Source organism: Vigna radiata, chromosome 8, assembly GCF_000741045.1.
Source record: "Vigna radiata var. radiata cultivar VC1973A chromosome 8, Vradiata_ver6, whole genome shotgun sequence".
Taxonomy (NCBI): domain Eukaryota; kingdom Viridiplantae; phylum Streptophyta; class Magnoliopsida; order Fabales; family Fabaceae; genus Vigna; species Vigna radiata.
In genome coordinates, this window is record NC_028358.1 from 17,595,655 (window position 1) to 17,613,973 (window position 18,319).

General features: G+C 37.2%; 1 protein-coding gene and 1 pseudogene across 1 annotated transcript; one reads left to right on the forward strand and one right to left on the reverse strand.

Annotated features, from left to right (window-relative positions):
* The first annotated feature begins 301 nt into the window (after nucleotides 1–301).
* LOC106772773 (pentatricopeptide repeat-containing protein At1g62350) lies at nucleotides 302–4,050 on the forward strand. Its single transcript, XM_014659358.2, has 2 exons — nucleotides 302–1,148; nucleotides 3,464–4,050. Exons 1-2 carry the CDS (start codon nucleotides 861–863, stop codon nucleotides 3,851–3,853), a joined length of 678 nt encoding a protein of 225 aa, XP_014514844.1. The 5' UTR covers nucleotides 302–860; the 3' UTR covers nucleotides 3,854–4,050.
* Nucleotides 4,051–5,622: 1,572 nt separating this feature from the next.
* LOC106770316 overlaps nucleotides 5,623–18,319 on the reverse strand; it is a 14,000-nt pseudogene continuing 1,303 nt past the window's right edge.

Genomic DNA, 18,319 nt, shown 5'->3' on the forward strand with positions numbered 1-18,319 from the left:
ATTATTATTATTATTATTATTATTATTATTATTATTTATTACTATCTATATTTTATTTTCTAATTTCATGTTAAGAATTTGATCATTTTGTTTTAGTTGATCCATTAACTAGTTATCTTAAAAAAAAAAGAAGACTAAACTAGTACACAAACTTGGTCTAACATTGTTGACCTCTAAAATTTAAATTCTTTCAACATTTATATTAATTTATTTATTTTTATTTATAATAACCACTAATTGCTAATAAAATTAGTAGATAATTAAATATGGTTATTTAGTAGAGTACAAAATCAACCACTGGAACAAATGTGAAGCCTCAACAATATGCCTCCATTATAGTTTCTCTTTGTTGTTTCGAATCTTTTGTTTATCTGGAACCCTAAGCCTCAACCTCGGAGGGAGCAGAGGCGAGAAATGAGATCGAGAGGGAAGAGAGAGGGATCGTAGAAGCACTGTTTGAGGCGGATGACCTGGTTGTGGCGGCCGTCGTCGAGAAGCTCGTGAAGAAGCTCGAATTCGGTGAGAACATAATTCTCCTCTAATAGAAAGTTCACCACGCAATTGCACAGCGACGACCTTTTCACATCCATTTTCTCCTTCTTTTCAAATCCTCATACCACAGTGTGACTCAGATCGTGTCGTGTTTTCAACTTTGTTATCGCGGTGTCTGGGGGAGTTTGCTCGAGTTCCCACGAGCCAACTCAAGAACGATTCTACTTGCATGCGAGTTATCTCGGTTCGGGGGAAAGAAATCTGAATTAAAGCGTTATTAAGCATCATAGCTATTTTGATTTGAGCGTGGCAGTGCAATAGTATCACCTGTCTGTTCCTCTTTCAGTTTCTTTCAGTGTTTGTTGTTAATGCCGCTGGTGCGTGTTGCAGTTGGTGCAGCGGTGCGAGCTGGCACCCGTAATTGGGTCCGTTGGGTTTCGGGTGGGGCATCGAGTCCGAGCCTTTCGATATGGCGGCGGAAGAAGGAGATTGGCAAAGAAGGGCTGCTCGTGGCTAAAGAGCTCAAGAGGCTCCGGTCCGACCCGGTCCGCCTCGACCGCTACATCCGGTCCAGCGTCTCCCGCTTGCTCAAGTCCGACCTTGTGGCCGTCCTCGCTGAGTTCCAGAGACAGAACCAAGTCTTCCTCTGTGTCAAGGTTCCCTTTTTCGGCCTCAATCTTCTCTTTTCCAATGCGTAATCAAATATAAACTTTAAATGTATGTCGAGTTATTCATCAAATTATGAAAAATTAAATAAGCTAATGTAGTACCTCTAGTATTTATTTTAAAGAGTAAATTACAATGCAAATATTTTCTCATATTGCATTCATGTTCCTTGCTTTCGACATTTTATTGGTATCTTGTAAGAAGAGTGGTATATTGTTTTTTTAAACTAGAAAGAAAATACATGTTTGATATTAAAAGGATAGTGTACTATTTTTAAAATAAATGAGTGGCTTGTACAAAATTATAAAAAAATTTAAGTATCTATAATAACTTTCATGGCGTTAGTTTAATTTTCCATGGTCAAATTAAAAAAAAGAAAAAACATAGGACAGGCACCCGCCATACTTTATAGTCTAAAAGACTATATGTCTCGTAAAAGTGTGTTTGTTATATATTCGTGTAATTGTATGCCTAGTAAAAGTACTAATCATACTTTATAATCTAAAAGACTAAGAGAAAAAGTTATAAAAAAAGTCTAAGAGAAAATTTTATGCAAATTGTCATGTTTGGTCGTTCTCATTAAGAAATATAGTTTCTAAATCTAGTTCATCAATAGATAAGCTATCAGTCTCAAGAATATCATTGTTATCCAATAAAAAGTTATTCTTAGAATAGGCAATCTTAAATAGGCTTTATTGAAAAGTTGCTATGTGATTTGTGTTGAACCTAGTTTCTAAGTGTGACCTTTCGTAATTTGTTTTCTTTTTCTCATTCATTGTGTATAAACTTCCAATATCATTATAAATATGAGAGCCCAAAAAAGGGGAATCAAGCTCTGTAATTCATTTTCTATTCTTTTTGCATTCATCTCAAGGTTTTATCAAAGTCTATCATAGCGAAGTTCTTTGATACTATCATGCCTTTGTTATAGGGTTCTTATTAGACCACCCATAAATATCAAATTGTACGCTCTAGATGTTCATTTCATAGTGTGAGTGGGTGTGTTGAAGTTCCCATATCAATCAGGAATAATGTCATAGTATAATATATAAGCGGGGTGTAATCCTTATTTTCTAGGCCAGTTTCCTATTGAGGACTAAACACGTAGAAATTGACTATCATTATGTTTGGGAAAAGTTGGTTTCCAAAGAAATATACTGAGTTTGTTGGATTCCGTGATCAACTTGTAGATGTGCTCACAAAATCCTTGAGAGGACCTCAAATTGAATATATCTATTCAAGCTTGACATATACAATTTGTATGCTCGAGATTCAAGGGTAGTGTTAGACTAGGTCATCTTAAATAGACTTAAATGAATAGCTGCTATGAGCTGTGTTGTACCTAGTTTCTAAGTGTGACCTTTCTTGTTCTTTTCTATTTCCTCACATACATTGTATCAGAACCTCTAATATCATTACAAATATAAGAACCCAAGAAAGGGGAATCAAGCTCATTGATTCATTTTCTGAAGTGTTATCTTGAACAATATCCCACAATTTAGTTGCCTCATTATTGTATTTTGAGGAGTTTCTTGATAGAATACAAAGATTTCTGTGAACAAATATTAGATTCTTTGTCTTTTGAGGTGTCACTCATTTATTTTCAAGGAATATAGAAAGACGTAGGTGCTCTGATTTCTTTCACAACTACAAGAGAAACATGGTTGTCCAAGTAACATAAGGGGTATCTTTGAAGTGTTGGTGCATGGGTTCCATGACCAAGTGACCATGATTCTGCATCCATTTTATTTCTATCTCTTAAAAGGCCAACATCATCAAAGCCTTCCCTTCCATGTAATAAGTTTGCAACTTTATATTTGTGTCCTTGCTTCCAAATCATTGAATTACCTTTTAAAACATCTTTATGTTCACGTGTTAGAGCTTTGTAGTAAGTATGTGCAATGTGCCTTTATACATTCACCTCCATTTGGTCATTATTTCAAATATGGAAACGGCCTCTTCTCATTTTCAAAGGTACAAAAGACTGTAAAATGACCCTCTCCATAATTTTGCACAGTGAAGAGCCTTCAGCACCAGGATAAATTATCAACTCCTTTTGAATTGCTTTTTTTCATGCCCTTATGATTGTACTTTATTACGGAAAGTCACCTGTTTAACCATAATGTGTGGTGAACATAAAATGTAATATCGAACCCCCAAAATTTCAAATATAAAAGACTGCAAAATCTAAAATTTCATCAAATATTTAATTTCTTTTAGTACTAACATGATGTTTTATTAACTATTTTTTATCTCATTGATATGCACTGACTATTTAATGATAAATCCTTGGTTCCTTTCTCAGTTGTATGAAATAGTCCGGAAAGAAATATGGTACAGACCGGACATGTTTTTTTACAGGGACATGCTGATGATGCTTGCACGAAACAGAAGGGTGGAAGAAGCTAAGAGAGTTTGGACTGATTTGAAAGAGGAACAAGTTTTATTTGATCAGCATACATTTGGAGATATTATCAGAGCTTTTCTGGATAACGGGTTGCCCTCAGAAGCAATGGAGATATACGAAGAAATGAGACAGTCCCCTGAGCCTCCTCTTTCGTTGCCTTTTCGTGTGATACTGAAAGGGCTCATTCCTTATCCAGAATTAAGAGAGAAAGTAAAACGTGACTTCTTAGAAATTTTCCCAGATATGATCATCTACGACCCTCCCGAAGACTTGTTTGAAGATCATTAGCAGCACAACGATGGGGATAATAAGAATATTATTGCTTACTTCCCTGGACTTGTTTTCAATTTTGGACCACTTTGTTTAGGGAGATTACGCATGTCAAGTTTACATGTAACGCATTTATAATGATGATTGAGGAACTCAATCGAACATTTAACTACATTAGCAATGAATAAGTATTATTTGCGTCATTAATATTCTTACACCACGTCCTGCAAGAATTTATAAATTAAAAGTTTGACAATAAGTAAGATTATGGAATTCAAAATTTAGCCCTAGTATAATTCTAGTGATGGAACGAACAAAGTTGTACATACTTAAAGGTTTTCAAAAGTTTATTTGTAAACAATAATTTTCTGTACATGTGGATATATTTACATCATCATCCAATATCAAATCTCCAATCACTTTTAAGTTGTTACTCCATATAGAACCACATTTAATTGACCAGGGTAGACACTAGACGTGGAAGAGAAAGTTTGTCTTTGATTCTAGGATTTCTAGACAGAGCATTCATAATTGAGTGAATTTATCCACAGTGGTAGGTATCTGGATTGTGTTTGAACATGATTTTTTATCTCAATCCAATATTTGGGTAGAAGGGGGAAATAGTTTCTTTACATTGGGTCAAACCATGAGTTGAAAGCAGACATGATATAAGAAATTTTATAACAAATAAAGGGAGAGGAACCTATAGCGTTTTTCCAAATGCTTCAAGAGCATCAACAAGCCATCGACCTCAGCTCCTGAAGACAGCCAAATAAAAATAAACAAACTCAAGTTTAAATAATTGAAAAACTTTATATACATTAGTCGACTTCAAGTCAATTTTATAATGTTAAATTTTGGAATTTGTACCTGGAAGGTTTATAACCTAGGAAACTTCTCCCGTGTTACTCCTTGGTCACCAGCCTTTTGGATGGCAGCATAAACAACCTTAAGACCTCAGCACATATGCCATATGCATGTTCTTCTTGATCGGAACACTTCGACAACAATCGTCGTGCATAGCCTGACATAGCTTCCCAAGGTGATTCAGTATGATTTACTTGTTATCCTAGTAAATACTAATTACTGATACTTTAAAGCTATTTATTCATTATAATTCAAGTTATTTTAAAAGAAAATTCTTGTTAATAGAATCAGCATTCATGATCAATTATAAGTAATTTCTTTAGTCTTTATCTTTTCTATATACTACAACTCAAAATAACTTCAGTCAGGGTCACAATAGTTTCTGTAGAAAAATATCACAAGTACATATGACAACTCTCTTTTGATTTAAGATTTCATCACAAGTTCCACTAATAGTGGTAACAAAATAAGACTAGAGACATTATATTTATTAATTCAGAACAAACTAAATATACAAGCAATAACAGGTTAATTATTTCGTTCAATTTTTCTTTAATATATAAATGGTCTAACTTCAGAGAGTCATTATTTCCATCTACATTAAAATAATCATGTCAATTAAGATTTTGCAGGTTCTTAAACTTCTCTTACCTATCAGTTTTGTCTGCAAAATGAACCCTTCTATCACATGTTGACTTCATTTTGTTCAAGATACATTGGCTAATTAGGAGGATACAATCTTGACGTGTTGCCTTGATTTTGTTTAAGATACATTGGTTAATGAAGAGGATACAATCTTCAGGCACACTCTCCTCAAATTCTTGCATTTATCAAGTGAAAGCTTCACTGACTTGGACAGTTCAAACCTTCAATTGATTGTTTTGAGTGTTAATGTTAGTTTTATAACAATGTTTCAATAGTCATTTTCTCCAGCGCCAATCCAGGATGCCGATGCAGCTATTTCCAGGCTGTGGTTTCTGAATTCGCCTTTGTTGCATTAATCTTCTCTCTCAGGACATTTCATTCCATTGACCGGTGCTAGCATACACGTTTGCAAGAAGAACATAATCACTGCTATGATAATCAGGTTCCAATTCCAACAGACGGTTCCTTATCTTCTCACCCAGTTGAACATTTCCATGAAGCCGACACGCAGCTAACAAAGTCCTCCATACAATTGCATTGCATTCCTCTGGCATGATCTTTATCAAATTGTATGCATCATCAACTAAACCAGCTCGACCCAAGAGGTCCACCATGCACCCGTAGTGCTTTATTGTGGGTTGGATGTTACAATATTTGTCCATAATATCAATGTATTGTCTACCTTCATCAATCAATCCTCCATGGCTACAAGCACATAGAACCTCCGAGAAAGTAATATCATTCGGCCTCTCCACGTTCTGCTGTAACATCTCTGTGAAAAGCGCTAATGCTTCCTCTCCCTTACCATGCGACGCAAGACCGAGAATCATGACATTCCATGAAATCACATTCTTCCTTTTCATGCTGCTAAATATGTGGTAGGCTTCTTCCACTGCTCCTACTTTGCATACATGTCAATTAGGGAATTGGAGACCGATATATTCTCACAAAGCTTAGTATGTTTTTGTACAAGAGAATAATGAATTCGCCTCCCAAAATCTAGTTCTATTCCACCACACGCTGAGAGGTCACTACCAGAGTGGCTGATCCGGTTGCAGGCCACTCCGCAGCATTTTAGCAAACAGATGGAGAGTTTGCGTATAGTTTCGACAATGCACGTGACAATTTATGATAGAGTGCCAAGCCCCTAAATCTGCATTTGGAATTTCCTGGAACAGGTGGTGAGCGGTTTCTATGTCCTTCGCCATACCGAATTCCTGACGTAAGTATGAGTTTGGAGTCCCAGTTTAAAGATGTTGCAATGCAGTTGCTTTCCCGAGGTAACTGATCTCAGTCCACCAATGGTTTTAAGAATGAAAGATATTGTGTTAGATGAGGTAGTTGTAGGGAGGTTTGACACACACAAATGCACATAGATCTCCACACTTGATAAAATATTATAAAATATTATCTGCTTTGGATCACTTCAAAAGGTCTCTTATCAATGAAGATGTCTTATGTATATATAAACTCATGTCCATCTCTATTTTTCTGATGTGGAACTTTGTTTGTACCCAACATTAGTAAATCACTATGTTATGTTTTGGGTATTAATGATTATTATAATGTAATAATTGGAGACATTGTGATTTTGAAATAAAAAGTCAAATATTTGTCTTATAAGTTGTAATGAGTAGTTGAAATGAAACACAAAGAGCAGCTTATATACATAGAAGAGTGATTTTTTTGCTAACAAATTGATATCAAGAGTCGAGCTAATTCGTTTGGATATTTGAGTTTTTGAGAAATCGTCATAAAACTATAAAGTTTAAGTGAGATGGTCAATCTTGCAAACAATGTGTCTCTGTCTAAATTGACAAGAAAAGTCAATTATGACAATAAGAGTATGTAGTTTATCGCTCTTCTTAGTTCTCAAGATGTAGTTGAAAATTAGTACTAAGAATCACTAGACAATGAAGAACAAATAGTTGCCTAGGTTGCTACATTGAGAAAAACGCAAGTGAAAGTCAAAATAACCATGCACATGTTTACTGAGATGTGGAATAATATGACTTTGAAAAGATAGCAAATGCTACATCTTCAAAAGATACGTGAAACATATTGGAAAAGACATATAAATAGGATAAGTAAAAGTGGCCATTAAGGAGAAGAAGACACCTTATACTCAGAACACTCAAGGCCGTGGTGACGTTATGGTCGAGGACAAGGTAAAGGCTGAGGAGGTTAAACAAGTAGTTCAAGAGTCAAGTGCTTTAAATGTGTGAAGTATGATCATTTTGCCAAGGATTGTAATTCAAGAATCAAATGCTATAACTGTGGGGAAGGTCGATCATTTGCAAAGTACTATCGGTTTGAGAGAAAGGAGACAAACTTCCTTTCTGAAGAAGCTGAGGAAGAAAAAGGGATATTGATAATGTTAAGGAGGTGAAGTGCCAAGCTAAGTTCGAGTTGTTATAACAACTTAGTCTGGTATCTTGATACAGGAGCGAGTAATCACTTGTGCGAGGATGAGAGCATGTTCAAAGAGCTGTCCAAAGTTGACGTTGGGCATGTAGGGTTTGAAGATGAATCCAATGTAGTGGTAAAATGTCGAGGTACAATTTGGTACCTGTAGAAAACTGGGTGAGTTGGAGAAATCAGAGACATGTAATATGTACCTAATCTTAAGAGTAATAAATATAACATGGGACAACTATGGAGAAAGGCAACTTGGTTATGGTGAAAGACTGAGTACTATATTTGAAAGATCAGTTTGGCCACTTCATTGCCTGTGTAGAAATGAAGAACAAGATGTATAAGTTGGCATTGAAGATAATACAAAAATGGTGCCTAAAGCTCGATGTGAAGGATAAGATCATAATGTAGCCTTTTCAATTTGGCCATTTTCATTTTGTTAAGTCTGTGACAAGTGTACCAGATCGTTATCAAGTAATATAAAACGGGTAAGCCCGAGTATCGTTTTTCCAAAGAACTCTTAGGCCTTAACTTTCATGTAAATAGATCGCATAAGACTTGAGAAAGAAATTGGTTTTAGGTTTTGTATGCAAATAATGAAAATAAACATGCACAATGCAATTGAATGAGTTGGCAAGGAAAAAACTATGCATGAATAGAGTTGTTGGGGTTTACAATTTCATCTTATCCACCCTCTTACATCTACTCTTCTTATTTAATTTGCTTTATTATCATATTGTCATGCAAACTTTCTTAGTGTACCCTAAACCCAATCTCTTGGCGAAAAGAGTCTATTACTAATTACTGGCTTACTATCTTTAGTCTCCCCTAGTAACTAACAATGCATGATAAACGGAAGCAAAATACAATTGATTGTCCAACCCCTATCTCTAGGCAATATTAGCTTAATCAAGGAATTCCCCCCAGTTCATGACATTACTGTACATCTCCGTATCAATAAAGACAAACAACATTTGCCGAATGAGTTAAACGATAAAAGCATTAGGTAAAGGTAAGGAACCCAACAATTGATAATATAAGCATATGCAAGCATATAAAGAAAATAAAAGTTTTGATATAAGAGAGTTTCAAAAGATTACATTGTTCCCCAACAACAAAGAGTTTAGTTTACCATTGACATGGTGAAACTAGAGGGAATACAATGAAAGAATGGAAGAATAAACCCTAAATTTGGTAGATTGTAGCCTAAACATCCAAGGAACCTCCTCTAAGGTGTGTAGAATAGCTCTAGACGTCTCTGCCTACCAAAGGATTGCTTTGGAAATCGCACTGGGTCTATTTATAGACTAGAAAAGTAACAGAATTTAAGCCCAAGCCCAATAGACAACCGCTCAACGCCTAATTTAACTGCTCAGCGGTTTCCCCTTAATCGTGCCACCGCTCAGCGGTCAATATCACCGCTCAGCAGTTTGCCTCTAATCGCTCTGGACGCTCAGCGTTGGATTTGGGCACTGAGCGGTTCACTCGACATCCTTTTTCTTATTCTTTCACGAGTCTAAGGCCACCTTACTTCACTTCCATCTTCAATTCACATCAAAACCCTGCAAAATAATGCAAAAACAAGCATAATATCTCTAAAACCAACTTTTGACTCTCACATGACTCCACTAAGTGTTTTACTTGATTCTAAGCTCATTCTAAGCCATAAAGGGTGTGTTTTGATATCAAATTTAAGCATGAAAATAACGCTTTTTAGACCGTTATAACAACCCCAAACTTAGAACTTTGCTTGTCCTCAAACAAACAAGACAAAACTTGGCTTTCCATTTTTTCATCAAATAGTTCAACATTTTCAAAATCCATTTTTCTCATGACAAGAATTACTCAATTCAGATTTTCAGTGGAATCTAATCAAGATGCATGCATGCTTTCAATTCAATTCAGTTCACATAATCATATATTTCACAACAGATGTTTTATTCATGAATGATCAATCCACTAAGCATAGATGTAAACATTTAATTTATCAATTCTCACCAAGCAAGTGTTTCACTCAATCACTCAAGTGTTTAAGAGGTCACTCCACTCTCTACTATTCACATGTCACATAAAACAACATTGTCCTTCATCTAAAACAATCAACCTTCTCACATGCGACTATTATCACAAGGACTTTTCTAAGGCTTATAATGAGGCTGGGCTAACAAAAAAAAAAAAAATGCTTTTTCTGGAGCACAAAATCCTTGAGTTAAGAGAGCTATTTTAACATTCAAAGTTCAAGCACAACTCTCTTTTTCACCAATCTCACTCTTTCCCAACTTCTTCCCTTTTCTTTTATTTTTACATTGAGCTAATATTTCATGCTTTTTCTTTTCTTCTTTTTCTTTTCTCATACATTTTTCTTTTTCAACACTNGAGCTCAATGCCTTTCTTTTTGCCTTCCAACTCAAACAACCCCATTTTCTTCTTTTTCTTTTCTCATGCATTTTTCTTTTTCAACACTTGAGCTCAATGCCTTTCTTTTTGCCTTCCAACTTTTCCCCAAACAACCCCAAACTTGAACCTTTTCAATACATACAATTATTCTCAACCCAACTCAAGGTAAATAATTTCAAAACAAGGGTTTTCATCCTGTTTAAGGCCAAGGTTTAAAAAGGGTATAACATTTTAATCACTTTGGGCGAAAATTTGGCTAAGTAAGGGCTTCCAAACATGACCTTGATCATATGACATAAACATGCAATTCAATCAATTATTAAGACTCAGGCAATATCATTCATGATTCCCTGTGAACGGTACATATATTAGAAAATACTCTAAAGCTCAATACCTCACACAACATGCTTTCTCACACATCATTTATACACCCTGCTTAGCATTATAATCACAATCATAAACCACCACACATCTGTTCACATAGTTAATGAACCATTCACTTGAATATCATCATGCACACAATCTCAATCATCAACCATATTTAATCATCATTAAATAACTCATCATGCAATATAATCAAACCATCATCAAAATCAGTGTACAAGCCAAGCATAGACACAAAAATAAAGTTCACCTAATCTACAAATCCAAAGTACAAAAGAAAAAGAAAAATCCTTGTCTAAGTGCTGGTATCCATCAGTAGATACCCTATTAGTCCATGTCCTCATCTGAGTCGTACTCATCACCAGCCTGTGCATCATCAAACTCATCATCCTCCTAGTCATCCTCTTCTCTGCCTAGTGCTCCAGCTGCTCCAGACTTGCTACCCTGTGTGATGGAATCCTTCTTGACATAGTCCTCTTAGTTGTAATTTTACATTTCATTTTACGTGTAGTTTAACTTGCAAGGAGCATGGGTCACTATAAATACCCAACTCCTCACTTGTATTACTTACTTTTGAGATTGATGTGAATAAACTTTTCTATTTCAGAAAATTATTCTCTCTTGAAAGTCATAGGCTAGAGAGTCTAAAGACTCCCTCTAGCCACCTTCCAAGGCACACTACCTTCATTTTCCATTTTCCAGAAACTCCACCGGTGCTTTCTCTCTCTTACACGTTACTTCACTCTCTCACCGCCACATCTTCAGTGGNGTCAGCCAAGCTCTGCCACGCNTTTCAAGCATANGCGTATCATTTTCATTCTCGCCTCTTTCCACCACGAAACAGAACTTCATTTCTCACTTTCTTCCTTCGCGTCACGCATCAGAGAGCTTAGTTTTCTCGAGAGAGAGAGCTCGCCTTCGTCAACCTCATCTCCCTCATTGTAAGTCTTATTTTCTTCCCCGATTCACTTCATCATTCTTGTTTCCTCCTCGTTTCAGCCTCGTCTCACCATTTCCCATAGTTTTCACCGATTGATTTTGATTTCCACCGTTTAAAACCACCTTTGCACCGATCCAAACAATTTTCACCATTTATTCTCTGTTTTGAACCGATTAATTGGTTCATTTTGCGTCTCTCCCCATTTCTAGGGTTCAAGGTTCAGATTAGGGTTCGTTCATAATTTTAGGGTTTTCTTCATTCGTTTTCGATTCTCTTGTTTTAATTAGGGTTTCTAACATNTGTTCTTCGTTGTCCTTGTTATTCCGTTGCATTCTTCATTCGGATTGCTTCGAGGAACTTCTGGATCGAGCTTGCGTAGAGTCTCAGTCATCATCCCCAAGGCTTCTTCCATCACTGTGCCTGCTCCTGAACAGTCACATAATGCTCTTCATTCTTCCTAGAAAGGAACCGAGAAGAATAAAATCTTGGTCTCTTTGGCTCATTTCTCTTATTTTCCATGGTCTTTACCCTCCTTCAGGATGAAATTCTTGAGTGGAGATCTTAGATGCTTGCTAGACTTCCTTTTAATTGATGATGAATGCCTCTCCAATGCACAACCCTCAACAAAAAGCCCAAACTTTGACAAGATAATGGTAGAAAAGTGAGACTTTTGTGAGTGGGTGATGAGAATAGTGAGGAAATCTCTTTAGAAAGCTCTTGAAAGTGAAAGAGAAGTGCTAGGGCTTAAGGAGACTACTTGGGCGACTTGCAAAGAAGAGGTTTCAAAGTGCAAAACCTAAAAAAACACTCAGCTTTTAACAAACCTGAGCCAAGTATGTGCCGCAACCGCTCAACGATCAAGTAGACCGCTCAACGGTGGGTGGTAATTTCATATGTCAATTTGGACCAAATTACACCTTTTACTACTCGAAATGAGCTTAGAATCAAGCAAAACTCAATAAATGAGTCTGGAGAGAGTCAAAAGTTTTTTTTAGCGATTTTATGCTTGTTTTGCATTGTTTTGTAACTAATTTGAGAAAAGTAGAGAATGGAGTTGAAGATACAGGTCGTTGACTTAAGAAAAGAGCAGAAAAATGAAGATTTGAAGAGTCGATGCACCGCCCGACGACACACTTAAACCCACGGACGGTCCAGGACGAGGAGAAGGCATGGCGATTGACGCTGGGCGGACCTGAGAGAAACCGCCCGGCGGTGGCGATTGCCGCTGGGCAGTAGGGCGATTTGTGATGCGCTCCTTGGACTTGGGCCCGACGGTGGGTCACTGGACTTGGGCCCGTTTCTGATGCGCTCCTCACCTATATAAACCCCTATTGCGAATTCAGAATCAATCTTTTGACAGGGGAGAACGGCCAGACCTAATTTTGCTCTCTAGAGAGGATCTCTTGGATGCATAGGCTCCTTTTCATCTTTTCTAGGGTTTGCTTTTCCATTCTTCTTCCATTTTTCATCTAGTTTCACCATGTCTATGGTGAACTAAACCCTATTGTTGTTGGGGGAAACAATGTAATCTTTTGATACTCTCTCTTATTGAATCTCTTGATTATTGATATGGTCTCCATATGTGTTGATTGATTATTGTTGGGTTATCATCTGTGCTTAAGGCCTTTATCGTTTAACTCATTCGGTATATTGATGTTTGTCTTTATTGAAATGGGGACGTACAATAATGACATGAACTGGTAAGTTATCTCTTGATTTTGCAATACCACCTAGGGATAGGGGTAGGACGATCAATTGCGCTAACTTCTGTTTATAATGCGGTATTAATTACTAGGGGAGGCTAGGGATAGCAAGCCAATAGTTAATATTTTGCGCTAACTTCTGTTTATAATGCGGTATTAATTACTAGGGGAGGCTAGAGATAGCAAGCCAATAGTTAATATTAGGCCCTTTTCGCCGAGGGATCGGGTTAAGGGGAGGCTAAGAAAGTTGCATAACAATTGAATCAATCAAACTAATATTCAAGGGTAGTATGTAAGAGAAAGTGGAATAGATGAAATTGTAACCCCCAACAACATCCATTCATCCATTGTTTTCGTTTGTCAATTGAATCAACTTTATTTGTGCATGTTAATATTTTTGTTCTTAAATCCAATTTATTAATTTTTATTTTTCAAGTCTTATTATTTTAATTCACGTGAACGAGAAAGCCATACGAGTCTCTTGGGAAAACGATACTTGGTCTTACCATTTATATTACTTGTACGATTTGGTACACTTGCCAATTTGTCAACAAGTTTTTGGCGCCGTTGCCGGGGACTCGAGGTTTATTTTTTTAGTAGTGTGAATTGATTGACTTTGACTTACTTGTAATTATTTTTGTTTGATTTTTCTTTTATTGCGTTTTGTTTTATTTTCTATAAAAGTGCTTTTAGAGTGTTTTTCTTGTGTATGCAGGAAACAATACATACTAGAAGCAGGAAAAACCAACAACCTCTGCTAGAAGGTCTACCATACGAGAGGAGAAAGAGACGTCCTTTGCGTGAGAAATCTCTTTCTCCAGAAGTGACTTCGCATTTTTCACCTGAGACTTTTGAACCAGATTTTGAGGAGATGGCCAATCAACCTCCTCCCAGACGCACTTTAGGGGACGCAACTAATACAGTTGGTCCCTTGAATTTTAACAGCATTGCAGTTCCAGCAGAAAATACAACCAGCATGGTGATGAGTCCGACACTCATTCAGTTAGTCCAGAACAACCAATTCCATGGGTTGTCAAATGAAAATCCTTACAAACATTTGACAGTCTTTGGTGAAATTTGCAACAGAGTGAAGAAAACTGGAGTGACGGACGACAGAGTCAAACTTAGTTTGTTTCCTTTCTCTCTTGGAGGAAACGTAAAAGACTGATTGAATTCTTTCCTAGAGGGAACATTCAAGACGTGGGAAGCGGTGGTCCAACAATTTATTACTAAATTCTTCCCACCTCCAAAGATCAATCAAGGGAAGTTGGATATCTCTTCGTTCAAACAAGGGATGGAGGAATCACTGGGGCAAGCATGGGATAGATTCAATGGATTATTGAGAGCGACCCCAGTTCATGGGTTTGATAAAGCTTCATACTTGCTTGCGTTCCTTGGAGGTTTGCGCGCTCAGACCAAAATGATGATAGATGCCTCGGCTGGAGGCAGTATTAATAGAAAAACAGAAGATGAGGTGTACAACTTAATTGAAGAGATGACTCTAAATGAAGTGTCACAAAGTGAGAGGGGAACGCAAAAAGGAGGACTTTTACATCTTCCTACTGAAGATGTTGCAGCAGCACAAAATCACCTCCTCAGCCAGAAATTGGACAAGTTGCTAAAGGTGGTCTCTGAACTTCCTTGGGGGCTCATAAATGTTTCCCAGGCACAACAACTTTGCGATTTATGTGGTGGTGATCATATTAATGGTCAATGTGCGTTTACAGAAGAGATGTAGCAGGACGTGAATTATATGGGGGCCCAATTTCAGTACAAACAGGGAAATTTCAACCAAGGTAACTCTAACCAAGGTTGGAAAAATCATCCAAGTATTGGGCAAAGCCAAAATGCTTCTTCTGGACAAGGAGGAAACTTCCGGCAGCAACAACCATTACCTCTGTGGCAGCAAATGAGTAATTTGACTGAGTCTGTCAGGGCCTTGAGTAATCGATTTGATGACTTCTACAAAAGATATGAGCAGCAAGTGAATAACAATCAGGCAAACTTTAAATCACTGGAGTCACAGATTGGGCAGCTGGCAACAAGGATAGAGATTACAGAGAAAAACCAGTTTAGGGCTAGCACTGAGGCTAACCCTAAGAGGGAATGCAAGATTATTACAAGCCAGAGTGGCTGGGACGCAGATAGTCAGGATGATTGGGAGGAAGATATTGAACCATTCCATGTTGTGAGAAGTGAAGAAGAGGAGACGTTAATGGGTGAATTCTTTGAACCCATGAGCAGTGAAGATGAAGGAGAGGAGAATTACAAGGAAAAAGAAGTTGGTGAAGTGACTGTGTTACTTTTAGAAAATAAGCAGATTCCTCCCCATTCAAAAAGAATCAAAATTAACAAGGAGGATGAAATGGAGCTTACTGATGAAGAAGAGGATCTTGTTGTTCACCCACAAAAGAGTAATTATCCTCCTAAAGCTATAGATCTGTGGTGTTTAACATTGTTATGTTCCCTGGATGATTGGGAGGGGGAAGCTATGATAGATTCTGGATCCAGCATTAATTTAATACCCACGGAACTGTTGAAGGAAATCGGAGGACTTGTGTTGAAACCCTCTGACTTGACTATAATAATGGCAGACGGTTCTAAAAAAAGGCCAGTGGGAATGGTGGAAGATGTTGTTGTACGAGCAGACTGTCTTGAGTTTTTAGCAGATTTCATTGTCATGGATGTTAAAACAGAGGATGAGAATCCTGTGATTTTGGGGCGACCCTTCATGGCAACATCAAAGATGTTTATTGATGTTCATGATGGAAGAATAATGATGAGAGATTTGAATTATCTATTTCTCTATATTGTCCGTGAAGGGGATGAGATTAAGACAATAAAAAGAAAAACATTTGAGAAGCCAGAGGTGAATGAAGAACAAGAAGAGAGCATAACAGGTAATGCTTATTTTGACAGCTGTTGTGTTTTGTAGGTGCCTGAGAATAAAGGGAGAAGAACCATTCACCCAAAAGCAAAAGAAGATCCACTCCTACCAGGGAGCAAAGTGATATTTAAGAAGAAGGGATGGATAGTAAAGGAGTTGAAGGAGAAATGAATGGTGGAGATTCAAAGACCTTATTCAAAAGTGATCAAGAAGGTGGACCGAAGAAAAGTGAGCCGGTGGGATGATGAAGATCCCAACGTGAAGAAGAAGAGTTGAATTTGTTGGAAATCAAATTTTGTATTTTTATGAACAATTTTCTTTTTCGGTCTTGTGTTTTATTTTGGTTGGAACATCTACTGAGGGATGCTAAATTTTTGGTATCCACTGAAGGATATCCGGACGGTACACCTACTGATGGGTGATGGAAGGAAGTGCACTTACTGACAAGTGCCAACCAGGTTTGGGTTAGGCTCGTGACGTTAAACAAGTGCTACTAGGAGTCAACCTAGAATTTCTTCTTACACTTTTGCAATTTAAATTCCTAGAATAGGTTGTATTTTTGTTTTGGTGTGTACTCTTGGCTTGAATACTTTTTCTGAAAATGTTTGAATGACTGATGTGCATGATGGGGCAATTTGATGATTATTTGAGGTGGATGAGAATTGAGTTGCAATGCATGTTGATATCNAGGAAATAGATGGGTGATGAATTTATGATTGTGGTCATGATGCCAGGCATGGTGTATGAATGAATTTTGTGTGAGGAAGCATGTGTGTGAGATTTTGAGCTCTAGAGTTTTTATTGTTGCATGTATTGTTCACAGGAAAACATGGATGATATTGCTTTAATCTTGATGATTGATTGAATTGCATATGAATGTCATATGATCAAGGCCATTTTTGAAAACCCTTCTCTAGCCAAATTTTCACCCAAAGTGCTTGAAATATTATACCCTTTTTTAACCTTAGCCTTAAACAGTATGTGAACCCTTGCTTTGAAATTCTTTACCTTGAGTTGGGATGAGCCTAATTGTATGTGATGAAAAGGTTCAAGTTTGGGGTTGTACGGGGGAAAATTTGAAAAAGCAAGTGAAAAGCATTGAGATCAAATATTGTGAAAAGAAAAATTCATGAGAAAAAGAAAAAGAAAAGAAGAAAAGCATGAAGAAGAGCTCAATGCAAAAGAAAAAGAAGAGGGAAAAATTGGGAATGAGAGACATTGGTGAGAGAGTTGTGCTTAAATGTGGAATATTTTGATAGCTCTCTTGACTCAAGGATTTTGCATTCTAGAAAAACCAATTCTTTCTTGTTAGCCTAACCTCATTACAAGCCTTGGAAAAGTCCTTTTGATGGCATTTTCATGTAAAGATGTTGATTGTTTGAGATGAATGGCAATTTTGTTTCATGTGACTTGTGAACAATAGAGAGTGGAGTGTAACCTTAGACACTTGAGTGATTGAGAGAAACACTTGCTTGATTTGAACTGTTAATTTTCATGAGTGCATTTTTGCTTAGTGGATTGATCATTCATAGTGTATAACATCTATTGTGCAATCTCTGGATTGAAAGCATGCATGCATCTTATTTTGGATGTCACTGAGGATATTGAATTGAGTAGTTTTGTCATGTATCTCGGGATTGTTGAGGCATTGGATGAAGCAGTATAAAGCCAAGTTTTCATTTTGTGTGTTGTTTTGTTTTGTTTTGCTTGAGGACAAGCAAAATTCTAAGTTTGGGGTGTTGATGAAGGTTGAAAAACAGTTATTATCATATGTCAATTTGGACCAAATTACACCTTTTACTACTCGGAATGAGCTTAGAATCAAGCAAAACTCAATAAATGAGTCTGGAGAGAGTCAAAAGTTGTTTTTAGCGATTTTATGCTTGTTTTGCATTGTTTTGTAGCTAATTTGAGAAAAGTAGAGAATGGAGTTGAAGATACAGGTCGTTGACTCAAGAAAAGAGTAGAAAAATGAAGATTTGAAGAGTCGACACACCGCCTGGCGGCACACTTAAACCCACGGGCAGTCCAGGACGAGGAGAAGGCATGGCGATTGACGTTGGGCCGACCTGAGGGAAACCGCCCGACAGTGGCGATTGCCGCCGAGCGGTAGGGCGATTTGTGATGTGCTCCTTGGACTTGGGCCCGACGGTGGCTCGCTGGACTTGAGCCCATTTCGGATGCGCTCTTCACCTATATATACCCCTATTTCGAATTCAGAATCATTCTTTTGACAGGGGAGAACG